The 25,447-nt window shown below is 39.5% G+C and overlaps 1 protein-coding gene across 1 annotated transcript; it reads right to left on the reverse strand.

The window, feature by feature from the left end:
• Positions 1–4,443: 4,443 nt before the first annotated feature.
• On the reverse strand, positions 4,444–17,153 carry LOC139309820 (vomeronasal type-2 receptor 26-like). Its single transcript, XM_070934023.1, has 6 exons — positions 16,936–17,153; positions 15,130–15,418; positions 7,970–8,761; positions 7,323–7,535; positions 6,316–6,442; positions 4,444–5,348 (listed from the first exon to the last, which is right to left on the reverse strand). Exons 1-6 carry the CDS (start codon positions 17,151–17,153, stop codon positions 4,444–4,446), a joined length of 2,544 nt encoding a protein of 847 aa, XP_070790124.1.
• Positions 17,154–25,447: the final 8,294 nt, after the last annotated feature.

Consider the following 25,447-nt stretch of genomic DNA (forward strand, 5'->3'; position numbering starts at 1 on the left):
AAAAGTGTCAGGAAGAAGCTGGGGATCTGTGTGAACCCTTCAACCCCACATTCTGGGAAGAGACTAATGTGACTTATGGGCTTTGGAGTTGCATTTTAAGGGGAGGAAGCCAATATGGGTTTGTGAAGCTTTGGTTTGTCTTTCTGTGTTCCCAGGAAAGGCTCCTGTTTGAGGGAAGCCATGAAGGGCCTTTGTCTCCAAAGGGGGACCTAGCATTGCTCAGGAGGAGAAAATGAGGGGTGTCTCCTTGGAGGAACCCTCAGGGGCTCTGAGGAAGGGGCATCCTGGGGTCCCTCATGGCCCCTGAAGACCCTCCGGCTGGACTCTCCTGGGCAGCTGCTGCTCCCACTTGCCCAAGAGCCTCCAGTGGAGGAGAATCTCTTCAGGGCAGTCATTTCTAGGTGAGGGACTTCCAGGACTTCAGCCTCCCCTCCCTCTGCATTTCTGGGAGTTTTTGCCTCTTTCTCTTCACACTGAAAGTTTTTTAACTTTATCCTTATTTGAAATGCTCTGCCCCTCCCCCCTTTGTCTTTGTTTATTGAACTTCTTCTCCCCAAGGCTGATTGGTGGCTGAGCTACCAGGCAACCATTGTCTCTTCCCTCCTATTTGATTGGCTGCTGGTGGGTTGCCATGATGACAGGGACAGGCCAAGAACAGAGGCAGCCATTAGGGAGAGAGAGGGGTGGGGCTTTTGTCTTCACTCAGAACTGGAGGAGTTGAAGGGGAAATCTCTTTTTCAGGAAACTCTGATCAGATGCAGCCCAGAGTAGGAAAAAAATGAAAGAATATTTTAAAAATATTTTGAAAAATGGAGGAAAAATTCAAGATCTTGAGAGAAGGAAAATAGGAAATAGAAACTAAAAACAGATAAAAGATAGGAAGAGTAAAAGTAAAAGTGGATATTAAAGAAAATAGTGTGGATAATGATCTTATAAAAAACAGCTGAAATAGAAAATAGTTTTAGTATTAATATTTTTGGCATTGGTTGAAAGCACTTATAATTTACAATTCCTTTTTAAATAAATGTGTAAGGTTTTCTTTTAGGAAATGGAAATGTCTCCCCAGCCACTGGAGGCAGAATAATAGAATAACAGTTCGGAGGGACCTTGGAGGTCTTCTAGTCCAACCCCCTGCTCCAGCAGGAGACCCTATTTCAGGGAAATGGGTGTCCAAACTCTTCTTAAAATCCTCCAGTGTTGGAGCATCCACAGCTTCTGAAGACAAATTGTTCCACTGGATAATTGTTTCAATTGTCAGGAAATTTCTCTTTGATTTTAGGTTGGATTTTTCCCTTTTTCGTTTTTGTCACCTCATTACAAAAAAAGATGTTGAAAACTTTGGGGAAAGTGCAGAGAACAGCAACCAAGATGATTGAAGGCCTGGAGACTAAAACATGTGAAAACGGTTGCAGGATTTGAGCACGACCAGTTTAGAGAAAAAAGGACCAGGGGGGGGACATGATAGCAGTATTCCAGTATCTGAGAGGTTGCCACGAAGAAGAGGGGCTCAGCTTATTTTCCAAAGCACCAGAAAGCAAGACAAGAAACACTGGATGGAAACTAATCAAGGAGAGAAGCAACCTGGAATTAAGGAGAAACTTCCTAATTAGGACAATTAATCAGTGGAAGTTGTAGGTGCTTCATCACTGGAGACACTTGAACTGATTTTAATTCTCCTTTTTTGTCTAGTAATTCTGCATAACTCACCATTTTGCTCAAATCTGTGGTGTTTGGGTGTATCATTGCTTCCATCGTTGAAAACCAAATTGGGACTTTCCTATAATGATTCTTTGTGATTTTTTCCCAGACTTTTAGTAGAGCATCTCTTAATATGTGTCTCTGGAAATATGAGTGGTATTTATTCTTTCCCTCCCAGAGGAAGCTGTGCCAGCCAAGTGGAAGATCATGGCCTTCTATTGGTAATATTTGTTTGTTTTTTTAATTGAATCCAATCTTTGAGCCATGTCAAAGCTGCCGCCTGATAATAGAGCTCTCAATCTGGGAGACCAAAACCATCCTATTTCTGCTATCTTGTATTGTTTAAATTTGATACATTGTTTTTTTTTCCCTGACCAAATGAAGTTCAATGTCATTTTATTTAATTGTTCAAAAACGTTTTTTTTCTAGTTTTATTGGTACTGTTTGAGAAAGATAAAATAATTTATATATTCATTTTAATTGTTGAAATTCTGCCAATTAATGATATTTGTAATTTAGTCCAATTTTCCAAATCTTTTTGTATTTGTTGTAGGAGTGTATTATAATTGTCTTTTTTAATTGTGGTGCACTTTGCTGATAGCCATATTCCTAAAAATTTATTTTTTTTAACTCTCGAGATTCCCAATTTCTCCTCTAGTTCTTCATTCTGTCTATTTGTTAGAGTTTTAGTCAATATTTTAGTTTTTTATTTATTTTGAGCCCTGGCACTTTGCCAAAATGGTTTATATCTTGTAGTAATAGTTGTCCAGATTCTAAAGGTTCCTCAATAATAAATGCCAAATCTCCGGCGAATCCCTGGACTTTATAGTCCTGTGATCTAATTTTTAATCCCTTTATTTCTGAATTATCTCTAATTTGTGACATTAATGTTTCCATTGAGAGACTGAATAGCAGAGGAGATAAAGGGCATCCCTGTCTTACTCTTTTAGCTATATTGAAACTTTCTGTTTGTTCACCATTATTTTTGCTCTCTGGTTGGAATATATTGCTCTGACCATTTCAGTAAAGTTTTCTCCAAAGTTCATTGCTATTTGTTGATTTATCATAAAGTCCCAATTTAGGTTATCAAAAGCTTTCTGTGCGTCCAGGAATATCAAAGCTGCCTGTTTTTCCGGGTGAGCCTCATAGTATTCAAATACGTTCATAATGGTTCTTAAGTTATTTTTTATGTGTCTGTTGTGCAGAAATCCGTTTTGGTCTGGGTGTCTGATTTCGTTTAATATATTTTTAATTCTGTCTGCTATTATAGCCATAAATATCTTATAATTCAGCATTTAACAGTGAGACTGGCCTATAATTTTGGATCTTTTGTTTTTCAGTATTGCTTTTGGGAATGAATGTTATTAAAGCCTCAGTCCAGGATTTGGGTATCTTAGCATGTTTTAATACTTCATTGTACGTTTCTAATAGTTGTACGTTTTCTAACAGTTTTTGAAATTCCTTATACAATTCTGCTGGAATTCCATCCAGGCCTGGGCTTTTGTTATTTTTTTTTGTTTGTTTTTGGATTGCCCTCTTCAGTTCTAGCATCATTATCCTGAGGACACCTTTTCCATTATGATATAGTGGTAGAAGTGGGATATTGAACAAAAGGGGGGAATAACCAGGGAATCAAGAGGTGGTTTTTCTTTTAATTCCTCTGACAATCAGCAGAGGTGACACACCAACCACAGATCTTTAATTTTCCCCCCTAGAAGCTGACAACAATGGATAGGCCAGAGAGTGCTAGGGCAGTCACACAAATGAAAAGTAACTAAGATATCTACATACCAGCCCTCTCAGAAACTCACAGGCTAGGAAAATGTCTGCTAAAGAAGATTCCTCACTAGGAAGTTTGTTCAGCACAGCAGCCCAGAGAAGCTGAAACTGGAGGTGAAGAAACAGAGGAAGCCACGAAGAGGGTGAAAGCCTTGGTACTACAGGGGTTTAAGGCACCCTGTTATTAAGCTTATTAAGACCAGCTGCCTGCAATTACTGCAGGGTTCAAATCTCACCAAGGCTCAAGGTTGACTCAGCCTTCCATCCTTTCCAAGGTAGGTGAAATGAGGATCCAGTTTGTGGGGGCAATAAGCTGACTTTGTATAAATATACAAAAGGATGAAGGCTATTGCTGAGCACATTGTAAGCCGCCCTGAGTCTCCGGAGAAGGGCGGCATATAAATCAAATTTAAAAAAAAAAGAAAAAAAAAGTTGATCTGGAGCTTAAATGAAGGGAGATTGATGAGGAAGAGCACATAAAGAGAGAGAGAGAGAGAATGAACATCAAACCCAAGTAGAACTGTTGAAGTGATGACACCGCATCGTCTACACTAACCCATCTCCTCCCAATACAACCAGACCTTGGGGGAATTGATGACCATGAAGGAGATGAGGTTGAGACCCTCCTAACCAACTTTGGAGATACCTACCAAGCTGAAAGCAGTCCAAATCCCAGGACATGTTTCATTTGTCTCCTCTCTTAAAGGGTTGCTTAAGCCAAATATTGGGTAACCTGAATCTTGAGGGAAAAGACTACCAACAGTTAAAAAAGCCACAAACATTAATTATTAATTTATTTTATTGTTTGATTATTATCTTAGATTTTAATTTGATTAATGTAATTATTTTTATTTCTCTTCCATTGTAAATAACATCAATTGTCAAACAGAAGCAAACGAAGCATTTAAAGCAATAACAATTGAAATCAATAATTAAATGTTATAACCCTAAGAAACAATTTCATCGTCAGGTCCCTACTTTTATCATTAGTTGTTCCTTAGTATTTAGATCTGGCCTCAGGAGAATAATGTAGCACTTGGGGAAGAAAATGCAACCCAACAGTCCAGCACTGGAAGTCAAGATGGAGAAGACCTGCACAGCCACCATGGACTTTCCTTTGGTGCTCAGGTACGTGGGCAGGAAGGAGACCCAGACACTGCAGAAGACCAGCATGCTGAAGGTGATCAGCTTGGCTTCATTGAAGGCCCCAGGCAGGTTCCTGGCCAAGAAAGCCACTGTGAAACAAATGGCAGCTAGGAAACCCATGTAGATAAGAGCAACATAAAACATGGCGACAGAGCCTTCATTGCATTGAAGGATGATCACTCCAGGCTCTGAGTACAGATCAGAGTCAGGGAATGGGGGAGATACTCCCAGCCACATGGCACAGATGAAAATTTGGATACCAGAACAAGAAAAGATAATGGTGTAAGTCAATCTCTTTCCCAACCATCTTCCCATCCTGTTCCCTGGTTTTGTGGCCAGGAAGGCCAGCAGTAGAATGAGAGTTTTGGCCAACACAGAAGACACGGCTACTGAGAAGACAATGCTAAAAACCGCTTGTTGGAGAAGGCAGGTGGCTTTCCTTGGACTGCCAATGAAGAGAAAGGAGGACAAAAAACAAAGTAGGAGGGAGACCAGGAGGATGAAGGAGAGGTCCCGGTTGTTGGCTTTGACAATGGGAGTTTCTAGGTGTTGAAGGAATATGATTAAAATGAATCCTGTAGTTAGGAACAGGAGGAGAGTAAAGGAAATGAGGATGATGCTGAGATGTTCATTATAGGACAGGAAGGTTATTCTTTTGGGCATACATTGGAGTCTCTTCTTGTTTGGATATTGATCATCTGGGCATTTGGTGCATTTTTCAGTATCTGAGAAAAAAACAAAGATTTCATTTATATCTTTCTATATTTCAAGAAAGATTTTTTTTAGCAAATGGCAAAAGGTATTACATATGTCTGGCTTCCCATCTTAAAACCCATCTTTGGGCAACTTTAATATAAAAATAAGAAATCTAATATATACATATATTAATAATTTTCATCACTAATAATGAAAACAAGAACAAAATTAAATCCAGAAGAAATACCTGGCACCCCAACCACCCTCACTAATGCAACCCACCACATTCTCATCCTACACTGATGTTGCCTTACCCCAATTCCTGGGAGAAGAGCCAAATATCCAGAAGGTTAGGAGGGTGGAAACCTGGTGGATTTCAAGGGGGAAAGTGTTCCATAAGGCAGGAGTTGCAACTCAAATGTCTGGCTTCGGAAGACCCACAAAGTAGTCTAAGAAGTAATCACACAAACACAAACACCACCTTCCTTCCTTTTCTGTAAAATACTAAGAAATGGCCTCAGAAAAGACCGAAAGGTCAAGCTGCTAAAAGTAAAAGAACATCATCTCAGTTTTTCTTCTTCCCTAAGCCTTCGGATCATAGCCCCCAGGCAAACAGCATGCTTCAGCTTCAACAAAAGATGTTACTGTATTTTTTGGACTATAAGACTCTCGGAAATATAAAACTCACCTAGCTTTTGGGAGGAAAAGAAGAAAAAAAAATACCTCAAGTTACAAAGAATTCAGATGTCCCTAAGGAAGATAAATATGGATGGACACATTCCAACTGGCAAATAAAAGAGAGATTTTCTACCCAATCCACAACATCCTTTTTCCTGCCTCATCCTTCAAGATCTTTTTCTTATTCTTGCCATTATGGAAGAAATTGGACACCATGAAAATTAAGAACAAATGAATCAAACTGATATATGTTTTGATATGCATATTGATCAAAGTGCCCTGAATGAATTCAGAAGGTTTCCTTATGGCGTCACCCACCTTCCTGAGTGGAGATGGTCCCCTCTGGACAAGGAAGACAGTCGTAGCAGCAAAATGGCTCTCCTTCCCGAGGCTTCTTCACAAATCCTGGCTGACATTTTTCCACACATTTGGACTGAGGCAGAGACTGAGAAGAAAATGAAGAAATGCCAATGGAATTATGTTAGAACTAACCGTGGATGTAAAATGGAGGTGGACATGAACATTAGCAAAATAGTGTATTATTTATTTATTTATTTATTTATTTATTTATTTATTTATTTATTTATTTATTTGTCAAGCATGTATAAGATAACAGATATAAGTATAAACATGATTATGAACACAGGATATGGATACGAATAAATGGGGACAGTAGGACAGGGACGGTAAGTACGTTGGTGCGCTTATGTACGTCTCTTGGCTACACGTAGGCAAATATGACTATTTGCCTATGAATACTTCCAAATGGCTTCAAGAGATACAATTGCACTTGTACCTCATTTAGTTCCTCCCTTTTTCTTCTGGCATATCTGATATATATATGCAGCCCTAGCTCAGTGGAATCACATCCACTAGATTCTGGGCTTTTTTCTTTCTGGCAGCCAGCAAACTCTTGCTGCCAGGTGAGATTATATAGATCTATTTCTGGCTCGTTAGCCATCATCAGTAAGTCACACCCACATCTCATGTATCCTCCCTGTAAAGGTACAATATCTATTTTCTTATTTCTTCATAGGATTTATGTGTGTTTTTCTTCTAGCCAGATTTTCCTGGATAGCTCTGCAGACTAAAGCACTGTAATTTAACACCAGCTGTCTGCAATTAAATCTCACCAGGCTCAAGGTTGACTCAGCCTTCCATTCTTTCTAAGGCAGGTAAATTGAGGACCCAGTTTGGGGGGGCAATAAGCTGACTTTGTATAAAAGATACAAAAGTATGAAGGCTATTGCTTAACACACTGTTAGCCGCCCTGAGTCTCCGGAGAAGGGCGGCATATAAATCAAATTTTAAAAAAAATTCCTCACCTTGTTGAGCAACCTTAGCTGTGATAAAGCACCTTGGTTGATTATCAGTCGCTGCCTGTCAAAATACCCCAATTCCTTTTCGATGGGATTCTTCTTGGGGAGAAATACCCTACTCAAGATCCTCAGATCTGCTGCTACATCTCCATTTTGATCCACGTACACTTTCAGCAGGGAAAGATTGAACAATTCCTTCTTCTTTAGAAATAGATGGAACTAGAATGGAAACGTCCAGGAACTTTAAAAACAGAAATCTTGTTTTGTTATCTCTTTTTACATTTGAATCTTTCTTCTATGGTTGTTTAACTTGCAAATATTGTGAGTTGGCCTGTGGCCACTATCTTTAAAACTCAAGAACAAAGGTTCAGTAATAGTTCTCAATCATATAGTATATTGACAAAAAGTATAGTGAGAAGATGCAAATGGCAAAAATTGTCAATTACAAGAAACATTTTAGGAAAGGTCATAAATCAGTTGAAGAAACCCCCCAAATAACAAGAGCATTCATAAACTCCTTGAAAACAACAGGGTGATTATCATTCCATGTCCTCTTGTAGGAAGCTTGAGATCTTGAACAACCAAGCTCAGACAGCACCAAAAAAACCCTGAAAAGGAATTTAGTTTGATGGATCTTTGTTGGGACCACATACCTTCCATGGCGGCAACCTTGGAGTCCTCAACCTTTCTTCTCCCTCCTTCATCCTTTTCTTGGATTTGGATGCAGCATTTAAGGCATGGGCCAGAATCTTAATGACACTATAAGTATGGCTTCCATTTTGGACCCTCATCCTATTCTTTTTCTCTTGGGTCTCCAATGGTGTTTTCTGGGTGCATCTTCTCTGCCCTTTGACAGAAAAGATCTGTTTTGAAACAGAACAGTGAAAATAGTCATCTTGAAATTCATGTTCCACCAAGAAAGAATCTTTATAGGTATTATCCTTTTTCAAATTCTTTTTCCACTGAAAAGGAAAGGTCCAAATACTATGAACATACTTGTAACGCCTGTACTTTTTCATTGTATATACTCCAAGCATTGTCATGATCCAGACTTTCCCTTCAATGTGTCCTGGCAAACTTTCAAATGTTGAATGGAAAGGATGAATTCTGTTAGCAATGGACTCAAATTCTATGAAGTGAACAAAGATATTGACTTGTTTCCACTTGGAGAGGGCAACCCTGAGGGCTGATGTATGTCCATTTGTTGAGAATTGTTGTGATATAGCAACACAAATTCTATTCCTGACAAGCATAGGAGTAAAAGTTCTCATGAAATGCTCTCCCTTCTCTGTCTCTGGAGCAAAGAGACCAATCAAGATCCATCCAAAATGGAGGAGCAGTTGGACAATTGCTGGGTACTGGATCCCTTCTTTGGGAAACATCGGATGGAAAAAAGGGAATTGATTTTTATCACTCAGAGCCTCTGAAGCAATTCTATTACTGACCTGAAAAAGCAACAAAGATTATAATATTTGCTATATTATAATCAGGGTCTTACCAAGTTAAAAATTTTAGCTTTTCATGCATCCAACTTTTCTTGTTGATTAGTCATGAGGCCATATCAAGTTACAGAATATGAAACACAGAATATTAACAAACTATGTAACTATTAACAAATTCTACATAAAAATAGTATTTAGAAAAATAAATGCAAGAGATTAAGCATAAAGATTGAAAATAGTATTTCTTTATCACCTCCAGAATGTCAATGTTCTGACTGACGAACCTAATCAAGCATTGTTGAGACGATCCAGTCTCTTAAGGCAAAACTTCAATGAGTACATCATTTCATCACAGAATAAAAGTAAAACTAGCTCTGGGTAATTGTCAGGCAATTCAGTATAATTAAAATATAGAATCCTCTCCCCCCCTCCCCCGGCTTGGACTCTAACTGGACAGGGTCAGACGGTGAGGAAGCGGAGAGTCTTGTGCCTTGGGAAGAGTTTGATCCTGTTACGCCAGACGAAGTGGACAGGATCATGGGGAAGTTGAGTGCTGCCACATGTGTACTGGACCTGTGCCCCTCCTGGCTGGTTTATTCAGCTCGGGAGGTGACATGTGGCTGGATCCAGGTGGTGATAGCTGCTTCTTTAGGGGAGGGTAGTTTTCCTGCCACCTTAAAGGAAGCGGTGGTGAGGCCCCTCCTCAAGAAGCCTGCCCTGGATCCAGCTGTTTTGAGCAACTTTCGTCCGGTCTCCAACCTTCGCTTCCTTGCGAAGGTTGTTGAGACTGTGGTGGCACGTCAGCTCCCAGTGGCCCTGGATGAAGCGGAGTACCTTGATCCATACCAATAGCGTTTCAGGCCCGGATACAGCATGGAGATGGCATTGGTCACACTGGTGGATGATCTCTGAAGGGCTTGGGACAGAGGTCATTCCTCTGTTCTGGTCCTATTAGATCTTTCAGAGGCTTTCAAGACCATCGACCATGGTATCCTGCTGCGGCGCCTCGAGGGGTTGGGAGTGGGAGGCACCGTTTTATGGTGGTTCTCCTCTTACCTCTCGGGTCGGACGAAAGGTGTGTTGGCAGGAGGGCAGAGATCGACCATGAGGCCCCTCAATGTGGGGTGTCTCAGGGGTCGGTTCTCTCACCCCTTCTGTTCAACATTTATATGAAACCGCTGGGGGAGATCATCCGTGGTTCCCGGGTGGGGTGTCATCAGTACGCTGATGATACCCAGCTTTTTATATCCACCCCGAACCAGCCCAGTGATGCCCTCGATGTGATGTCGCGGTGCCTGGAAGCGGTACGGATCTGGATGGGGAGGAACAGGCTTCGGCTCAATCCTGCCAAGACTGAGTGGCTGTGGATGCCAGCATCTCAGTTCAAAGGAGAGATTCCATCGCTGGCTATAGGGGGTGAAATTTTGCTCCCTGTAGACAGGGCGCGCAACTTGGGTGTCCTCCTGGATTCATGGTTGAGCTTAGAAGATCATATAACTACCGTGACCAGGGAGGCATGTGCCCAGATTCGTCTGGTCCGCCAGTTGCGCCCGTATTTGGACCAAGATGCCCTATGCACAGTTACTCATGCACTAGTTACCTCATGCATTGACTACTCTAATGCTCTCTTCATGGGGCTGCCCTTGAGGACCACTCAGAGGCTTCAACTGGTACAGAATGGAGCCGCGCGGGTTGTGATGGGAGGGTCCCGATACTCTCATGTTACATGTCTCCTGCGTGACTTGCATTGGTTGCCGGTTGCCCTCCGGGTGAGATTCAAGGTGCTGGTGATGACCTATAAAGCCCTACATGGCTTAGGCCCAGGATATTTGGCGGACCATCTGCTGCCAGCAACAGCAGCCCATCGCCTGGTGCGTTTTCACAGGGAGGGCCTGCTCCGGGTGCCGTCAGCTAGACAGTGTTGGCTGGCGACCCCCAGGGGTAGAGCCTTCTCTGTGGGCGCGCCCACCCTTTGGAATCAACTTCCCCTGGGGCTCCAGTTGGCTCCTGACCTTTGCACCTTCTGCCGTGAATTAAAAACATGGTTGTTTACATCGCCCAGCCTGGACTGAGAGGGTTTTTAGATTTGGGTTTTTTTAATATAAATTATATATTATGTATTTTTTATTTTTAACTGGTTGTTTTATTGTTGTGAGCCACCCTGAATCCTCAGAGATAGGGCGGCATATAAATTTTATTATTAAAATTAAATTAAATTAAATTAGTCTAGGTCACTTTGTCCAATTAGATGACCAGGTATTGTTCTGGAAAGATTTCCACAACTCTGGTGAACACCTGTTGATATGTCCTTGGTTCCCATGAAACAGTTTCTATCTTTTCTTTTCTTTTTTTTTATTTATAGAAAAAGCAAAAAATTCAATTTCTATATAAACAGTGTGTTGTCTGGGTATAGTTTTTTTAAGTAATCATCATCATCATCATCATCACAATAGCATTCATAACATTAGTAGTCATCATATAGTAACAATAATTTCTCATCATATCACTGATAATAAACATATCGTGACAATAGTGCTTACTTATTCATTTAGTAAACCATTTTTACAAAATTAGTCATTCTCTTGTATTTTTAAAAATCTAACTTGAAGGAAGACAATTATATTAAATTGGCTAAACAAATAGAAAAGGATTTGGAAAGATGGGCAAAACTCCAATTGTCTCTTTTAGGCAAAATTGCTACCATTAAAATGAATATTCTGCCAAGAGTGTTATATTTATTTAGGGTAATACCAGTAAACCCAGGAAGAACATATTTTAAAGATTTAGACAGAATGATATTAAAATTTATTTGGCAGGGAAAAAAAGCAAGAATCAAATTAAAACATCTACAAGACAAAAGAGAGAGGGGGGGAATGGGACTCCCTGATTGGCAGAGTTATTACAAAGCCTCAGCGTTAATATGGATAAAAGATTGGATCGAACTCAAAAACACAAGAACATTAATATTGGAAGGTTTTGACTTAACAAGAGGTTGGCATGCATATCTTTGGGGAGAGAAAATTACAAAACAAGAACAATTTCGCAAACATATTGTAAGAGATAATTTCCTTAAAATATGTAATGAAATCAGAAAATATCACTATGATAGGATTCCTAGGTGGACTTCCATAATGGAAGCACATATTTATCCAAATACAATAGATACAAATAAATTAAAAACATATAAGGACATCTTAAATGAAGAAGGAAAACTAAAAACAAGAGAAGAATTGAGAATGCAAAATGTGGAAATAGAGTGGTGGTCATATTTGCAATTAAAATCCAGATATAAATCTGATATGGAAAAAACTGGAATTCAAATGGAACCAAATCAGTTGGATAAAATTTTATTAGGCCCCAATGAGAAATTAATAACCAAAATTTATAATTTTCTATTGGAATATAAACTAGCAGAGGAAGTAGTTAAAGAGAATATGATCACATGGGCGACGAATTTTGGGTATGCAATAGAATTAAATAAGTGGGAAAAATTGTGGAAAAATATTAATAAATTAACATTATCTGTACCATACAAAGAAAATGCTTATAAATTGTTCTATAGGTGGCATCTACCACCGGCGCGAATTTCTAAAATGTTTCCCGGCACATCTCCACTCTGTTGAAAATGTAAAGCGCATAAAGGGACATACTATCATATATGGTGGTCATGTCCCAAAGCTAAAAAATTCTGGAACAATATAAAAATGCAACTGGAACAAATAATAACTCAAAAGGTGCCAATGTTCCGCCAGGCAGGGCTATTAACATAACGTTTTAAATTGGGGTATTTTAAATTTCTGGGATTTTAATTGGAGCCTAATTATTTAATGATTTTAAATTTTAAATTGTTGTTGTGTTTTTTGTGTTTTTAAATAGGCTGTACACCGCCCTGAGTCCTTCGGGAGAAGGGCGGTATAGAAATAAAATTATTATTATTATTATTATTATTATAAAGCCAGAAACTTATTTATTAGGAATACCTACAAGCAAATATGAAAAAGAAATAATATATTTAATAACACACATTTTGACTGCAGCAAGAATTATATACGCACAAAATTGGAAACAAGAAGAGGTCCCGACTCAAGAGAAATTAATATCCAAAATTATGGAATGCACTGAGATGGATAAACTTACCAAGGAGATCCAAGGAAAAGAAGAATCTGAATATTATCTGGTCTGGCAAAAATGGTATAAATGGTTAGAGGGAAGTGAAAAAAAAAGAGAAGAAAAAAGAAAGAAAAATTAAATAAAAGAAAAGATATCACTACAGTAAAATAATTTTTTACATCAAATGAAATTTAAGAAAGAGACATGAGATATCAATAAAATAATATCATTATATAAAGTGAGAAATATTGTATATTGAAGAATATAGGATATTGATATTGTAACAATTCAGATATTATAGGTAGAAGTTATAAAGATGATGTTTGTTGTAAATTGTTTTACTTGCATTTATAAATGTATTATGTGGTTTCTTAAATTAATAAAAATTTTAAAAATTAAAAAAAAATCTTCTGTTTCTGCTTGTTAACCATTGATAGAACGAATACCATATTAAGAATTAATATTATTCTTAAAAGAAAGAATATTATCTCTATGCTCTTTCAAATACAAATACAAATACAATTCTAGCTGCTGTTAACACATGTAGTATTAACTAAATATTCCCTTTATTATATTTTTCTGGTATGATACCCAACGGAAATATTTCTGATTTTAAGTCTATATGTTTCTTTATCATTTTTCTATCCAAGTGTGTATTTTTGTCCAATATTTTTTTGCCTTTGGGCATGTCCCCAAAACAGTTTCTTGTTATTGTTTGAAATACAGATTTCAATCTCTCCGTCCCTCCCTCCCTCTGATGGCAAGCTGTGAAGCAGTAAAGGTGAAAGTAGCCTGAGTACACTTTGAAGCTCGACAGGCAACCCCCCCCCCTTAAAATGTGGGTGATACCTGGAATACAGTAAGCACATGTTAGTGGTATTAGGACGCCCAACCTCACTATGAAGTGGCCCCTGGCTTGTAGGGATATTTTTCATGAAATCTGTTTATTAATCACTCTGTCGTCATGCTTTGAGCTTTTATCCACCTTGCTTCTGAAATTGGATAATCCCTCCATTGTACTAGGAATTGAAGCTTAACCTTATATAGTCTAGAATCCAGGATCCGTTTGACTTTCATCCCCTACTCAGTGGTGAAATCCAAATTTTTTTACTACTGGTTCTGTGGGTGTGGCTTGGTGGGTGTGGTGTGGCTTGGTGGGTGTGGCAGGGGAAGGATACTGCAAAATCTCAATTCCCTCTCCACTTCTGGGGGAAGGATATTGCAAAATTTCCATTCCCACCCCACTCGGGGGCCAGCCAGAGGTGGTATTTCCCAGTTCTCTGAACTATTTAAAATTTCCGCTACCAGTTCTCCAAACTGCTCAAAATTTCTGCTACTAGTTCTCCAGAACCTGTCAGAACCTGCTAGATTTCACCCCTGCCCCTACTATTATTGGTCCTGGATCCTCTCTCTCAACTGGCATTAGTCTAGACCCCAGGCCAGTTTGAGCAAGTTACAGTGGAATACTGGATGCACTTTCCCCAGTATTCAAGGCAATTTTAATTCTATGGTGACTGGGTTAATCACTTTCACAACAGAGAATGGTCCCATGTACTTTAGACCTCACTTCTTACAAGGTAATCTTAATTTTAGATACTTTGTGGACAGATACATTTTATCTCCTATGTGAAATGTCCCTTGTGGTGCTCGCCTTTTATCTGCTTGTTTTGTCTGACTCTCTGTTGCCTTAGCTAAAGCCCTTCTTACATTACTGCAAGCATTTTGGAGAGAGTCTACCCACGCTGTTAGGGATACTGCTGTGGGAGGATCTCTTGGGTATTCTGGCATGGGCACAAACTCCACCCCCATGGCTACTTTAAAGGGAGTGAGTCCCGTGCTGCTATGGACTGCATTGTTGTATGCAACCTCAGCAAACGGCAGGAGTTCCCCTGCCTTGGGAGAACCCTATCATCTTTATGAATTATCTCCAGAACCTAACCATAAATTGCACCCCTGTCGGAGATGATGCACTTTGGCATTCCATGTAGTCGATCTTTGACTGAACACAAGAGTCTCTCCTCACCTTCACAAGTGTGCAGCAGAAGCTCTCAGAGCAATGAGATGGTGTCATGTGTAGATATTTCTCTTTTGATCCTTCCTCCCACTGTTGCCTCAATCCCCAGCCATGAAGCCTACGGATGGCCGTAGTGAAAAGCATAGTGAAAGCAACTGTTGAATTCTATAAAGATGATATAGTTGGATCTGTCATCAAACACTACCACTCCACTCACTTTGCCAGATAGGGGAACACAAACACAAACCTGTGAGACTTTGTAGGTGCCTGCTAATGTTGACATCTGGATGGTGATACTCCTGTCAGTTCCATCAACAAGTGCCAAAAGGTTTTCCTTCCTTCCACAGCTGTAGTTGGGGACATTGGCTTCTCCAGTAGAGAGCATGTCCAGCAAGGCCTCTGAAGTGCCGAGGGTGTTATCATAGTTGTCATGGATGTTGTAGCCAAGTGTAAGATTATGCAGCTGCTGCTGATTTTTATTAAAAACTTCAATATTTAAAATCATGCGCAGTATATTTTCCCTTTTATAAGGTAAACTAGTGTAAAACAATGTTCATGTTAATATTATCATCATCAACAGGAACAACAAAATGCTTTATCCCTATTTAATCCTCTTTTTCTCCACAAGCTAACTGAAACTTAAGCCAGAATTGATCCAAAACCAGAGGCAAATTATAGTCACCCATTTAATGTTTGTGAGAGTTGGGAAGATAAGATGGAGATAGTCCTCTAAAAGGATTAAAAAATCAGAAATACAACATTATTTGTAGCAGTATTAATTTTCTTCAACCCAGTAAACAGGTTGCAGAATAATTCAGTCATTAAAGTAGAACAATTATAAAAGGAAGAGTATTTTTGATACTGGACCGAGGGGCAGATGACATGGATTTTATAACTTGTTAACTAACATAGTTATTTTGTATTTTAATTTGACTTATTTTCTCTCTTTTGAAATGATGTTCAGACTCATTACAGACTGGAATGTAGGAAAACTTTTATCCTACGGATGTATGGATTGATTAGATTATAACATTCCTAAACTGTAAAGATAAGTTACAGAAGGATCTTCTGGTTACCAAAATGTCTTAGTGTCAGGGGCATCTGGCTATCTAACATCAAGCAAGCTTTATAGTTTTTTTTTTTATTGAAAAAGTTTTCAAATACAAATTTTTTCCCCCTTTTTCCCCCCCCTCTCCCTCCCCCTCCCTAACCCCCCCCTCCCCACCCATCCCCCCCTGTGACTTCTTCGTAACAAAAAAACCCCTAATTCATAACAGATTACTTACTCCCTCCTCAAAATACTGACCTTTACTTACTAAAAATATTATAAATATCATAACATCCCCCTTTATCCATACGTTTCAGAAAAGAAGAGAACAAAAAAAAAAAAAACATTATACTATAACTATTATAAAATAACTTCTAATTTAACATAATAGTGTTTTATATCTATATATTATTACAACAATTCAAAACCACCTTCCACTTTAAAACTATACGATAAATCCTACTTTAATATTTAATCTTCTATATATATTACTATAACATTTCAAAGCGGCCTCCCCTTAAAATCTAATTTAACATTTATTCCACTCTATCCATTTCCTCCACTCCCCTAAATATATCACTTAAAAATCCCTTTTCTTAAACTAATCAGTCTGTAGTTAGCTTATTCACCAAGCAAGCTTTATAGTTGATTTACTGTGCAAGGAGGGGTTATACTCTTATTTTATCCAACCAACGTTCCTCTTTCATTTTTCTTTGTTGTGTTGGGTTAAGGTTCTCAAGATTCTCCTTTTTCAAAGGGGGATCCCACTTTATTAGGGTACCCTAAAAACTGCTTTAAGATTTTCTTCCAACCAAGTTGTTTATTGGGAAGGTAAACTAAGGCAGAACCTAGGGTCAGAATAAGACAAAAGAAAAGGCCATGGAAATCAAAAGGATTCATGAAATTAGTCAGGTCCTGCAATAGAAGGAGGAGGAGGAGGAGGAGGAGGAGAATGTTAGAATTGCAAATGGAGGGAATGAAACTCCAACACAGTGAATGACTTACAACTGAATCTGACTAGAAGGAGCCACGTTGAAAGGTAATGTTGTGTGTGTTATTGCTGATGCAGAGATGATTATACCTATAAGAAAATCTCCTGGCCTGTAATAGCTCCATGGCTTTTCTCCATCCTGGTGGTCCAAATTCAGTGGACATTTGTTTCTAAGCATCCCAGAGACTGTCTGGGGCACCAGCAGCATCAGAAGGAAAAGCAGGAGATCCATAATTCATGGGGCTGAATCACTCTCCTTCCTGTTTCTAAAGAAGAATTAGCAGAATTAAAAGCATTCGCACAGGGTGGAATATCCAGGGGCTTTCCTGATTCAGACCGAGACAAACCAAGATTCACCTAGAAGAGAGAGAAAGTACATTTAAGAGTCCAGCTCCTGCCTCTTCAGTAACTTGAGCCACAAAGAGATAACCTGTGGTATTTATTCTTTTCTAATGCAAGATCCCTTCTATGTGACTTCAGTATGATGTTTATGTCAAAGGCAGTCTTTGGAGAAGTTGGAGGAAAGGTCTCAAGGCCTGCATGGTGATAATTACAGTGAGAAGTAACTTGTCCTCTTGGGATCCTGAACTTCTTCCATCTAATGAGGGGTAGCTGGAAAAAAGCACATTGGTGAAAAAATATACCCTGTGGGGCACTGTTCTGTAGTGATCTTAGCCCTTCCTTTTAGGTAAGGTGACCAGACGTCCCGCTTTTGGTGGGACAGTCCCGATTTTTAGCAATTTGTCCCGCGTCCTGCGGCGTTTCAAAAAAGTCCCGATTTTTCATTCTGCCTCCTGAGTCCCGCTGCCTCTTGAGCCCCAGCTGATGGCTAGAAGAAAAAAAAACTGTTTAAACTCTTGCCCGGGGCTTCAAAGGGCCGCCCTACAGGCAACCAGTGTAAAGAGTTCCTGAAGCAGTTTTTTTTTCCCCTAGCTAAGCTGCAGAACCGAAACCGAAACCAGGATCTTTGGTGCAACGTGACAAAATGAGGCACAGAGAGATTTATTTTTATTTTTATTTTTCCTCCCCAAAAAAGGTAGGTGAAAAACTGCAAACAATGGGAAATTTAGGAGGAGAGTTCAAGATTTTAAAACACAAAAGAAAAAAAAGCTGTATTTAACTAGGGAATTGTAATAATTGAGATACTATTAATTGTATATTGTGTTGAAAGCAGAAATGGTTAAGTTGTGGTTCAGAGGAATATATGGGGGAAATTATTTGGTTTATTATTATTGGTAAATATAATTAATTGATTTGTAAGAAATTGGATTGCATGGAAATAATTGGAATATTCATGTTCATATTGATTAATATACAAAAAAGATAGTTTTATAACTAATTGATTTATATTAAAATGTTGAATTTGTATTAAACAACTGTATTACATAATTACATAATTAAACAATGTGAGGATGGATATAAAAATAGATGACAATGGAAAGGGGTATAATATAGAATAGAAGGGAAAAATTGAATTTGATTAAGATTAGAGATGAGGATGAAGGGTAATATTGGTTTTTTTAAAAAAATAGATGAGGAATAAATATGGCAAAAAGGAAATAGAGAAATTGTAAATTTAATTGAAGTGACTAAACACTGTTTAAATTTGTGAACCGGCCAAATACTCTGTTCAAAGAAAATAAATTGTATGTTTGTATGTGTGTTTCTAATTACTGCTATTTATTCATATTTGTTCTCTTTTATTCTTTAAAGTTTAACCATTCATTCTTTATCTTAATATCTTTATATTTGTTTGGGGTTGTCTTTCTTCCCTTTCATCTTTTTTATTGTACAGCAATCTTTCTCCTCAAACCAGCACCTCTCTTTTCTTTCCTTCTTACTTTCTCTTCCCCCCCACCCTCTTCTTCTCCTCCCTACTTCCTCTTCCTTTCTCCTTCTCCTCCTCTCTTCCTCCCTCTCTTACCCTCACTCCTACTCTAATTTCTCTTCCCTTCCTTCATCCCTCTCTATTGCTGTATCCTTTTATGCATATGGACTACTCAGAGGGCTGAAAAAGTTATTTTTGACTGGTCCTCGCACTTTTGACCAGTCCTCGAACTTACGACTGTCTTCACATTTTACATTTTTTGCCCTATCTTATCACCATGGTGAAGAGAAACAGTTGTGAAATGAGTGACATGGTTGTTAAGGATGCTGCATGGGCATAAATGTGAGGATGGTCATAAGTGTGAGGACCAGTCAAAAGTGCGAAGACCTGTCAGAAATCACTTTTTTCAGCCCTCTGGTTAGTCGTTTTGTGCATATGGACTACTCAGAGGGCTGAAAAAGTTATTTTTGAGTGGTCCTCGCACTTTTGACCAGTCCTCAAACTTACGACTGTCCTCACATTTTACGTTTTTTGCCCAGTCTTATCACCATGGTGAAGAGAAGCAGTTGTGAAATGAGTGACATGGTTGTTAAGAATGCTGCATGGGCATAAATGTGAGGATGGTCATAAGTGTGAGGACCAGTCAAAAGTGTGAGGACCTGTCAGAAATGACTTTTTTCAGCCCTCTGAGTAGTCTCTATACACATAGCCATGGCCACCCGGTCACATGACCAGGTAGCCACGGCCACCCAGTCACATGACCAGCTAGCCACGCCCACAAAATAAGCCACGCCCACAATGGTGTCCCTCTTTACCAATCTTAAAATCTGGTCACCTTATTTTAGGACATGTTCAGAAAGTGATGCTGGAGCAAGAGACTTCATCAGCCGGAAAAGTGACTTCTTCTGTCCTCCAGTGTGGTCTCTTGCCTCCAGAGACTGCTAGGGAAGGTCACCCAGAATCACTCTAGGTTGGTGACACTTAAATCTAGTGCTGCATATGCTCTAACACCATGGAGGCAATCAGTATCCTTGAACTCAGCCTACTGTTAGAATAACAGAATAACAGAGTTGGAAGGGACCTTGAAGGTCTTCTACTCCAACCCCTTGCTCAAGAAGGAGACCCTATAACATTTCAAACAAGTAGCTATTCAGTCCATCTGTTGGTGATGCTGCCTATTCTACATTTTTCTAGCTTATCAAGAAGTAGGTTGTAGTCTATTTTGTCAAATACCTTACTGAAATCACAGGATACTATGTCCACAGAATTTTGTTAATCCACTAATTTAATCACTTTGTTGTTAAGACAAAGATTAGAACCTGTTTGTGATTTTCTTTTCAATGAGTTCTTCATATATTAATCATAAATTGGAGCTGATTTTATAATTCCTTGTAGCTGACGTGAAATTTCATTTGCCATCTACTCTACAAATATCAATTTTTACATAAGAGCTGATTAAGAGACAGGAAAGTGATGACCTATGGTACACATATGGTTGGCTAAGAGAGAGAGTTTTAGTTTCCTTAACTAGGAACACTTTCTGCATTCTCTCTCCACTCACAAAAACTCTGAGAGCCTTTATAGTTTGAAGTTTCTTGGTTTCTTAAATAAACAGTACTGCAAAATCTTGGGGGCATAAATGGCCTTGGAGAAAGAGAGAACCTTGAAGGCTTTTATGAGAGGCAGGGGAATGTAGATATGAAGGCTTGTCTGGACTCTGTCACTATTAGGAAATCTTTGGAGCTTCTGTCTTGGAAGAGGGCTTTGGTTTCTTCCACCTCTTCCTATCACTGTGTCTTCAAAGCAAGGTTGGAGACTCCATCAGGAGCACAAGTCATGTTGCTGCTTCTGCTGCTTCTGCTGCCCCAGGAAGTTCTGGCAAATCTCAGAGCCAAATGTCTCCTGACTCTGAAGAGGGATGAGGTGCACCCACCCAATCTTGCCCTGTGCCTACGTGTCCAAAAAACTCAATAACATGGAGATGGTGGGCCATCTGGGAGAAAGAAGCCTATGCAGTTTGCTGGGCCCTACTCTCCTGGAGACATTTCCTAGAGGGGGGAAAAGCGCCTTTTGAGGTCTGGACTGATCATAAAAACCTTGAGGCCCTAAAAACCCTCACGAAACTGTCTCCCAAAAAAGTCCGCTGGGCTCAATACTTCAGGCACTTCAAATTTGAGCTGAAATACATACCAGCAGGAAAAAACCTGTTGGCAGACGCCCTATCGAGGAAACCTCAATTTGACAGCTGCCGGGAGGAAGTGGTCCACGCCATCATTCTCCCCACACAATCAGCTGCACAAGTCACCACCAGGAGCCAAGTCAGGCAACCCAAACCGGGATGGATTGACAGCTAAATTGAAAGCAGCGTTACCAGCTGATCCTTGACTCACAGACAATAAAGATGTCTTGACCATGAGGAAGGGACTAGCATGGAAGGGATCCAAATTGTATGTCCCTGCAAGTCTGAGACTTGAAGGACTCCAGCGTAGCCATGACTCTAAACTGGGTGGCCACTTTGGATTCCTTTTTTTTAAAAAAAGTTTTTTTATTGTTTTATATCATGCATTTCCTTTCTACAGTATGTTGGAAGAACATGGAAGTGTGCTCTCTAGGCGTCCAAGGTGTTCACAGAAAGAGAGGAGAGGTCTGTACCCCTGAAGACAGAGCTCATATTTGGGGGAAGGAGATGGAAAAGGGGGCTCTTTTGATGGGGAGAAGGTGACTCTGGCAAGCAAATATTTTCCCCAGGATAAAACACTTTGAGGTGAAGGAAGACAGACAGCCCTGATCGTGAGTGGGAGGGAAGTCCAAAATCTAAAATCATCCAGTGACACTTTTTGCCTAAAGCCAAGTTCTCCACCAGGAAACATTTCTATTTAGGGCCTTGCAGGTCAATGTGAGAAGTGAACTGCAGCTGACTCCATCTGTCTCTGCCCAAAGTCTCCCCTGGAGGATTCGGCCAAAGAGCAGAGATAAAACTTTGAGAATAATAATTTTCCTTCTCATGAGAGATCCCCAGCTAATTCAACTAGTTCTTGGACTCAGAGTTTGTTGGGCATTTCTCTGGAGAGAAACGAAAGGGAAATAATTCCCATCTGGTTCAAAATGACAGGGTAGAGATAGAATTGAATTAGTCACCAATAATTGAGAGGTTTAAAAGCTCCATCCTTGAAATTGGTCCCAGAGGGAATACACGTCACCTGTGGCTGAAGAAAAAGAAATTGGATATTTGTTGGCATTGTGTTTAAAGAGAAAACCCCAGGGACTATTTAATGCCTGAACATGTCACTGAACTGAGATAGTTTCCTACTGAGTTAAAACCAAAGTGTAATTATTTTGAAAGTTAATGCTAAAGGGCACCAACACAAAATGTCTGATGCAATAGTGTAATAGAAAAGTTAAAAATTAGTTATCAGGACTTTGCATAGTTAAAAATAAGTATGATTCCAATGCACAGAAAATGAAAGAGAGAGAAATAAAGGATGCCTTTCAGCCCATGTAAGGAAGAAAGGGAGGGAAGGGGGACCCATGTTCCACTGCTAGTCTCTTCCACACATTGGGCACTTTAGGTTGGATTTTTCCCTTTTTCGCTTTTGTCACCTCATTACAAAAAAAGATGTTGAAAACTTTGGGGAAAGTGCAGAGAAGAGCAACTAAGATGATTGAAGGCCTGGAGACTAAAACATGTGAAAATGATTGCAGGATTTGGGCATGACCAGTCTAGCGAAAAAAGGAGGGGGGGGACATGATAGCAGTATTCCAGTATCTGAGAGGTTGCCACAAAGAAGAGGGGCTCAACCTATTTTCCAAAGCACCAGAAGGCAAGACAAGAAACAATGGATGGAAACTGGTCAAGGAGAGTAGCAACCTGGAATTAAGGAGAAACTTCCTAATTAGGACAATTAATCAGTGGAAGTTGTAGGTGCTTCATCACTGGAGACACTTGAACTGATTTTAATTCTCCTTTTTTGTCTAGTAATTCTGCATAACTCACCATTTTGCTCAAAGCTGTGGTGTTTGGGTGTATCATTGCTTCCATCATTGATAACCAAATTGGGACTTTCCTATAATGATTCTTTTTGATTTTTTCCCAGACTTTAGTAGAGCATCTCTTAATATGTGTCTCTGGAAATATGAGTGGTATTTATTCTTTCCCTCCCAGAGGAAACTGTGCCAGCCAAGTGGAAGATCATGGCCTTCTATTGGTAATATTTGTTTGTTTTTTAATTGAATCCAATCTTTGAGCCATGTCAAGTCCCAATTTAGGTTATCAAAAGCTTTCTGTGCGTCCAGGAATATCAAAGCTGCCTGTTTTTCCAGGTGAGCCTCATAGTATTCTAATACGTTCATAATGGTTCTTAAGTTATTTTTTATGTGTCTGTTGGGCAGAAATCCGTTTTGGTCTGGGTGTCTGATTTCGTTTAATATATTTTTAATTCTGTCTGCTATTATAGCCATAAATATCTTATAATCAGCATTTAACAGTGAGACTGGCCTATAATTTTGGATCTTTTGTTTTTCAGTATTGCTTTTGGGATGAGTGTTATTAAAGCCTCAGTCCAGGATTTTGTTATCTTAGCATGTTTTAATACTTCATTGTACATTTCTAATAGTTGTACGTTTTCTAACAGTTTTTGAAATTCCTTATACAATTCTGCTGGAATTCCATCCGAGCCTGGGGTTTTGCTATTTTTTTGTTTTTGGATTGCCCTCTTCAGTTCTAGCATCATTATCCTGAGGACACCTTTTCCATTATCATATAGTGGTAGAAGTGGGAAATTGAACAAAAGGGGGGAATAACCAGGGAATCAAGAGGTGGTTTTTCTTTTAATTCCTCTGACAATCAGCAGAGGTGACTCACCGACCACAGGTCTTTAATTTTCCCCATCTAGAAACTGATAACAATGGATAGGCCAGGGATAGTCTGCTAGGGCAGTCACACAATTGAGAAGTAACTAAGATATCTCTACGCCAGTCTTCTCAGAAACTCACAGGCTATGAAAATGTCTGCTAAAGAAGATTCCTCATTAGAAGGCAGAAAGTCTGTTCAGCAGCGCAGCCCAGAGAAGCTGGAACTGGAGGCAAAGAAACAGAAGAAGCCACAAAGAGGATGAAAGTTGATCTGGAGCTTAAATGAAGGGAGATTGATGAGGAAGAGCACATAAAGAGAGAGAGAGAGAGAGAATGAACATCAAAACCAAGTAGAACTGTTGAAGTGGTGACACCGCATTGTCTACACTAACCCGTCTCCTCCCAATACAATCAGACCTTGGGGGAATTGATGACCATGAAGGAGATGAGGTTGAGACCCTCCTAACCAATTTTGGAGATACCTACCAAGCTGAAAGCAGTCCAAAGCCCAGGACATGTTTCATATGTCTCCTCTCTTAAAGGGTTGCTTAAGCCAAATATTGGGTAACCTGAATCATGAGGAAAAAGACTACCAATAGTTAAAAAACCCACAAATATGAATTATTAATTTATTTTATTTTTTATCTTAGATTTTAATTTGATTAATGTAACTATATTTATCTCCTTCAGTTTTAAATAACATCAATTGTCAAACAGAAGCAAACAGAGCATTTAAAGCAATAACAATTGAAATCAATTATTAAATGTTATAACCCTAAGAAACAATTTCATCATCAGGTCCCTACTTTTATCATTAGTTGTTCCTTAGTATTTAGATCTGGCCTCAGGAGAATAATGTAGCACTTGGGGAAGAAGATGCAACCCAACAGCCCAGCACTGGAAGTCAAGATGGAGAAGACCTGCACGGCCACCATGGACTTTCCTTTGGTGCTCAGGTACGTGGGCAGGAAGGAGACCCAGACACTGCAGAAGACCAGCATGCTGAAGGTGATCAGCTTGGCTTCATTGAAGGCCCCAGGCAGGTTCCTGGCCAAGAAAGCCACTGTGAAACAAATGGCAGCTAGGAAACCCATGTAGATAAGAGCAACATAAAACATGGTGACAGAGCCTTCATTGCATTGAAGGATGATCACTCCAGGCTCTGAGTACAGATCAGAGTCAGGGAATGGGGGAGATACTCCCAGCCACATGGCACAGATGAAAATTTGGATACCAGAACAAGAAAAGATAATGGTGTAAGTCAATCTCTTTCCCAACCATCTTCCCATCCTGTTCCCTGGTTTTGTGGCCAGGAAGGCCAGCAGTAGAATGAGAGTTTTGGCCAACACAGAAGACACGGCTACTGAGAAGACAATGCTAAAAACCGTTTGTCGGAGAAGACAGGTGGCTTTCCTTGGTCTGCCAATGAAGAGAAAGGAGGACAAAAAACAAAGTAGGAGGGAGACCAGGAGGATGAAGGAGAGGTCCCGGTTGTTGGCTTTGACAATGGGAGTTTCTAGGTGTTGAAGGAATATGATTAAAATGAATCCTGTAGTTAGGAACAGGAGGAGAGTAAAGGAAATGAGGATGATGCTGAGATGTTCATTATAGGACAGGAAGGTTATTCTTTTGGGCATACATTGCAGTCTCTTCTTGTTTGGATATTGATCATCTGGGCATTTGGTGCATTTTTCAGTATCTGAGAAAAAAACAAAGATTTCATTTATATTTTTCTACATTTCAAGAAAGTTTTTTTTTTTTTTAGCAAATGGCAAAAGGTCATTTGTCTGGCTGCCTGCTTAAAACCCATCTTTGGGCAACTTTAATGTAAAAATAAATCTAATATA

The sequence above is a fragment of the Pituophis catenifer genome, unplaced genomic scaffold, assembly GCF_029215685.1.
Source record: "Pituophis catenifer annectens isolate HBS135680 unplaced genomic scaffold, rPitCat1.0.hap2 SCAF_2, whole genome shotgun sequence".
In the NCBI taxonomy this organism is placed as follows: Eukaryota; Metazoa; Chordata; class Lepidosauria; order Squamata; family Colubridae; genus Pituophis; species Pituophis catenifer.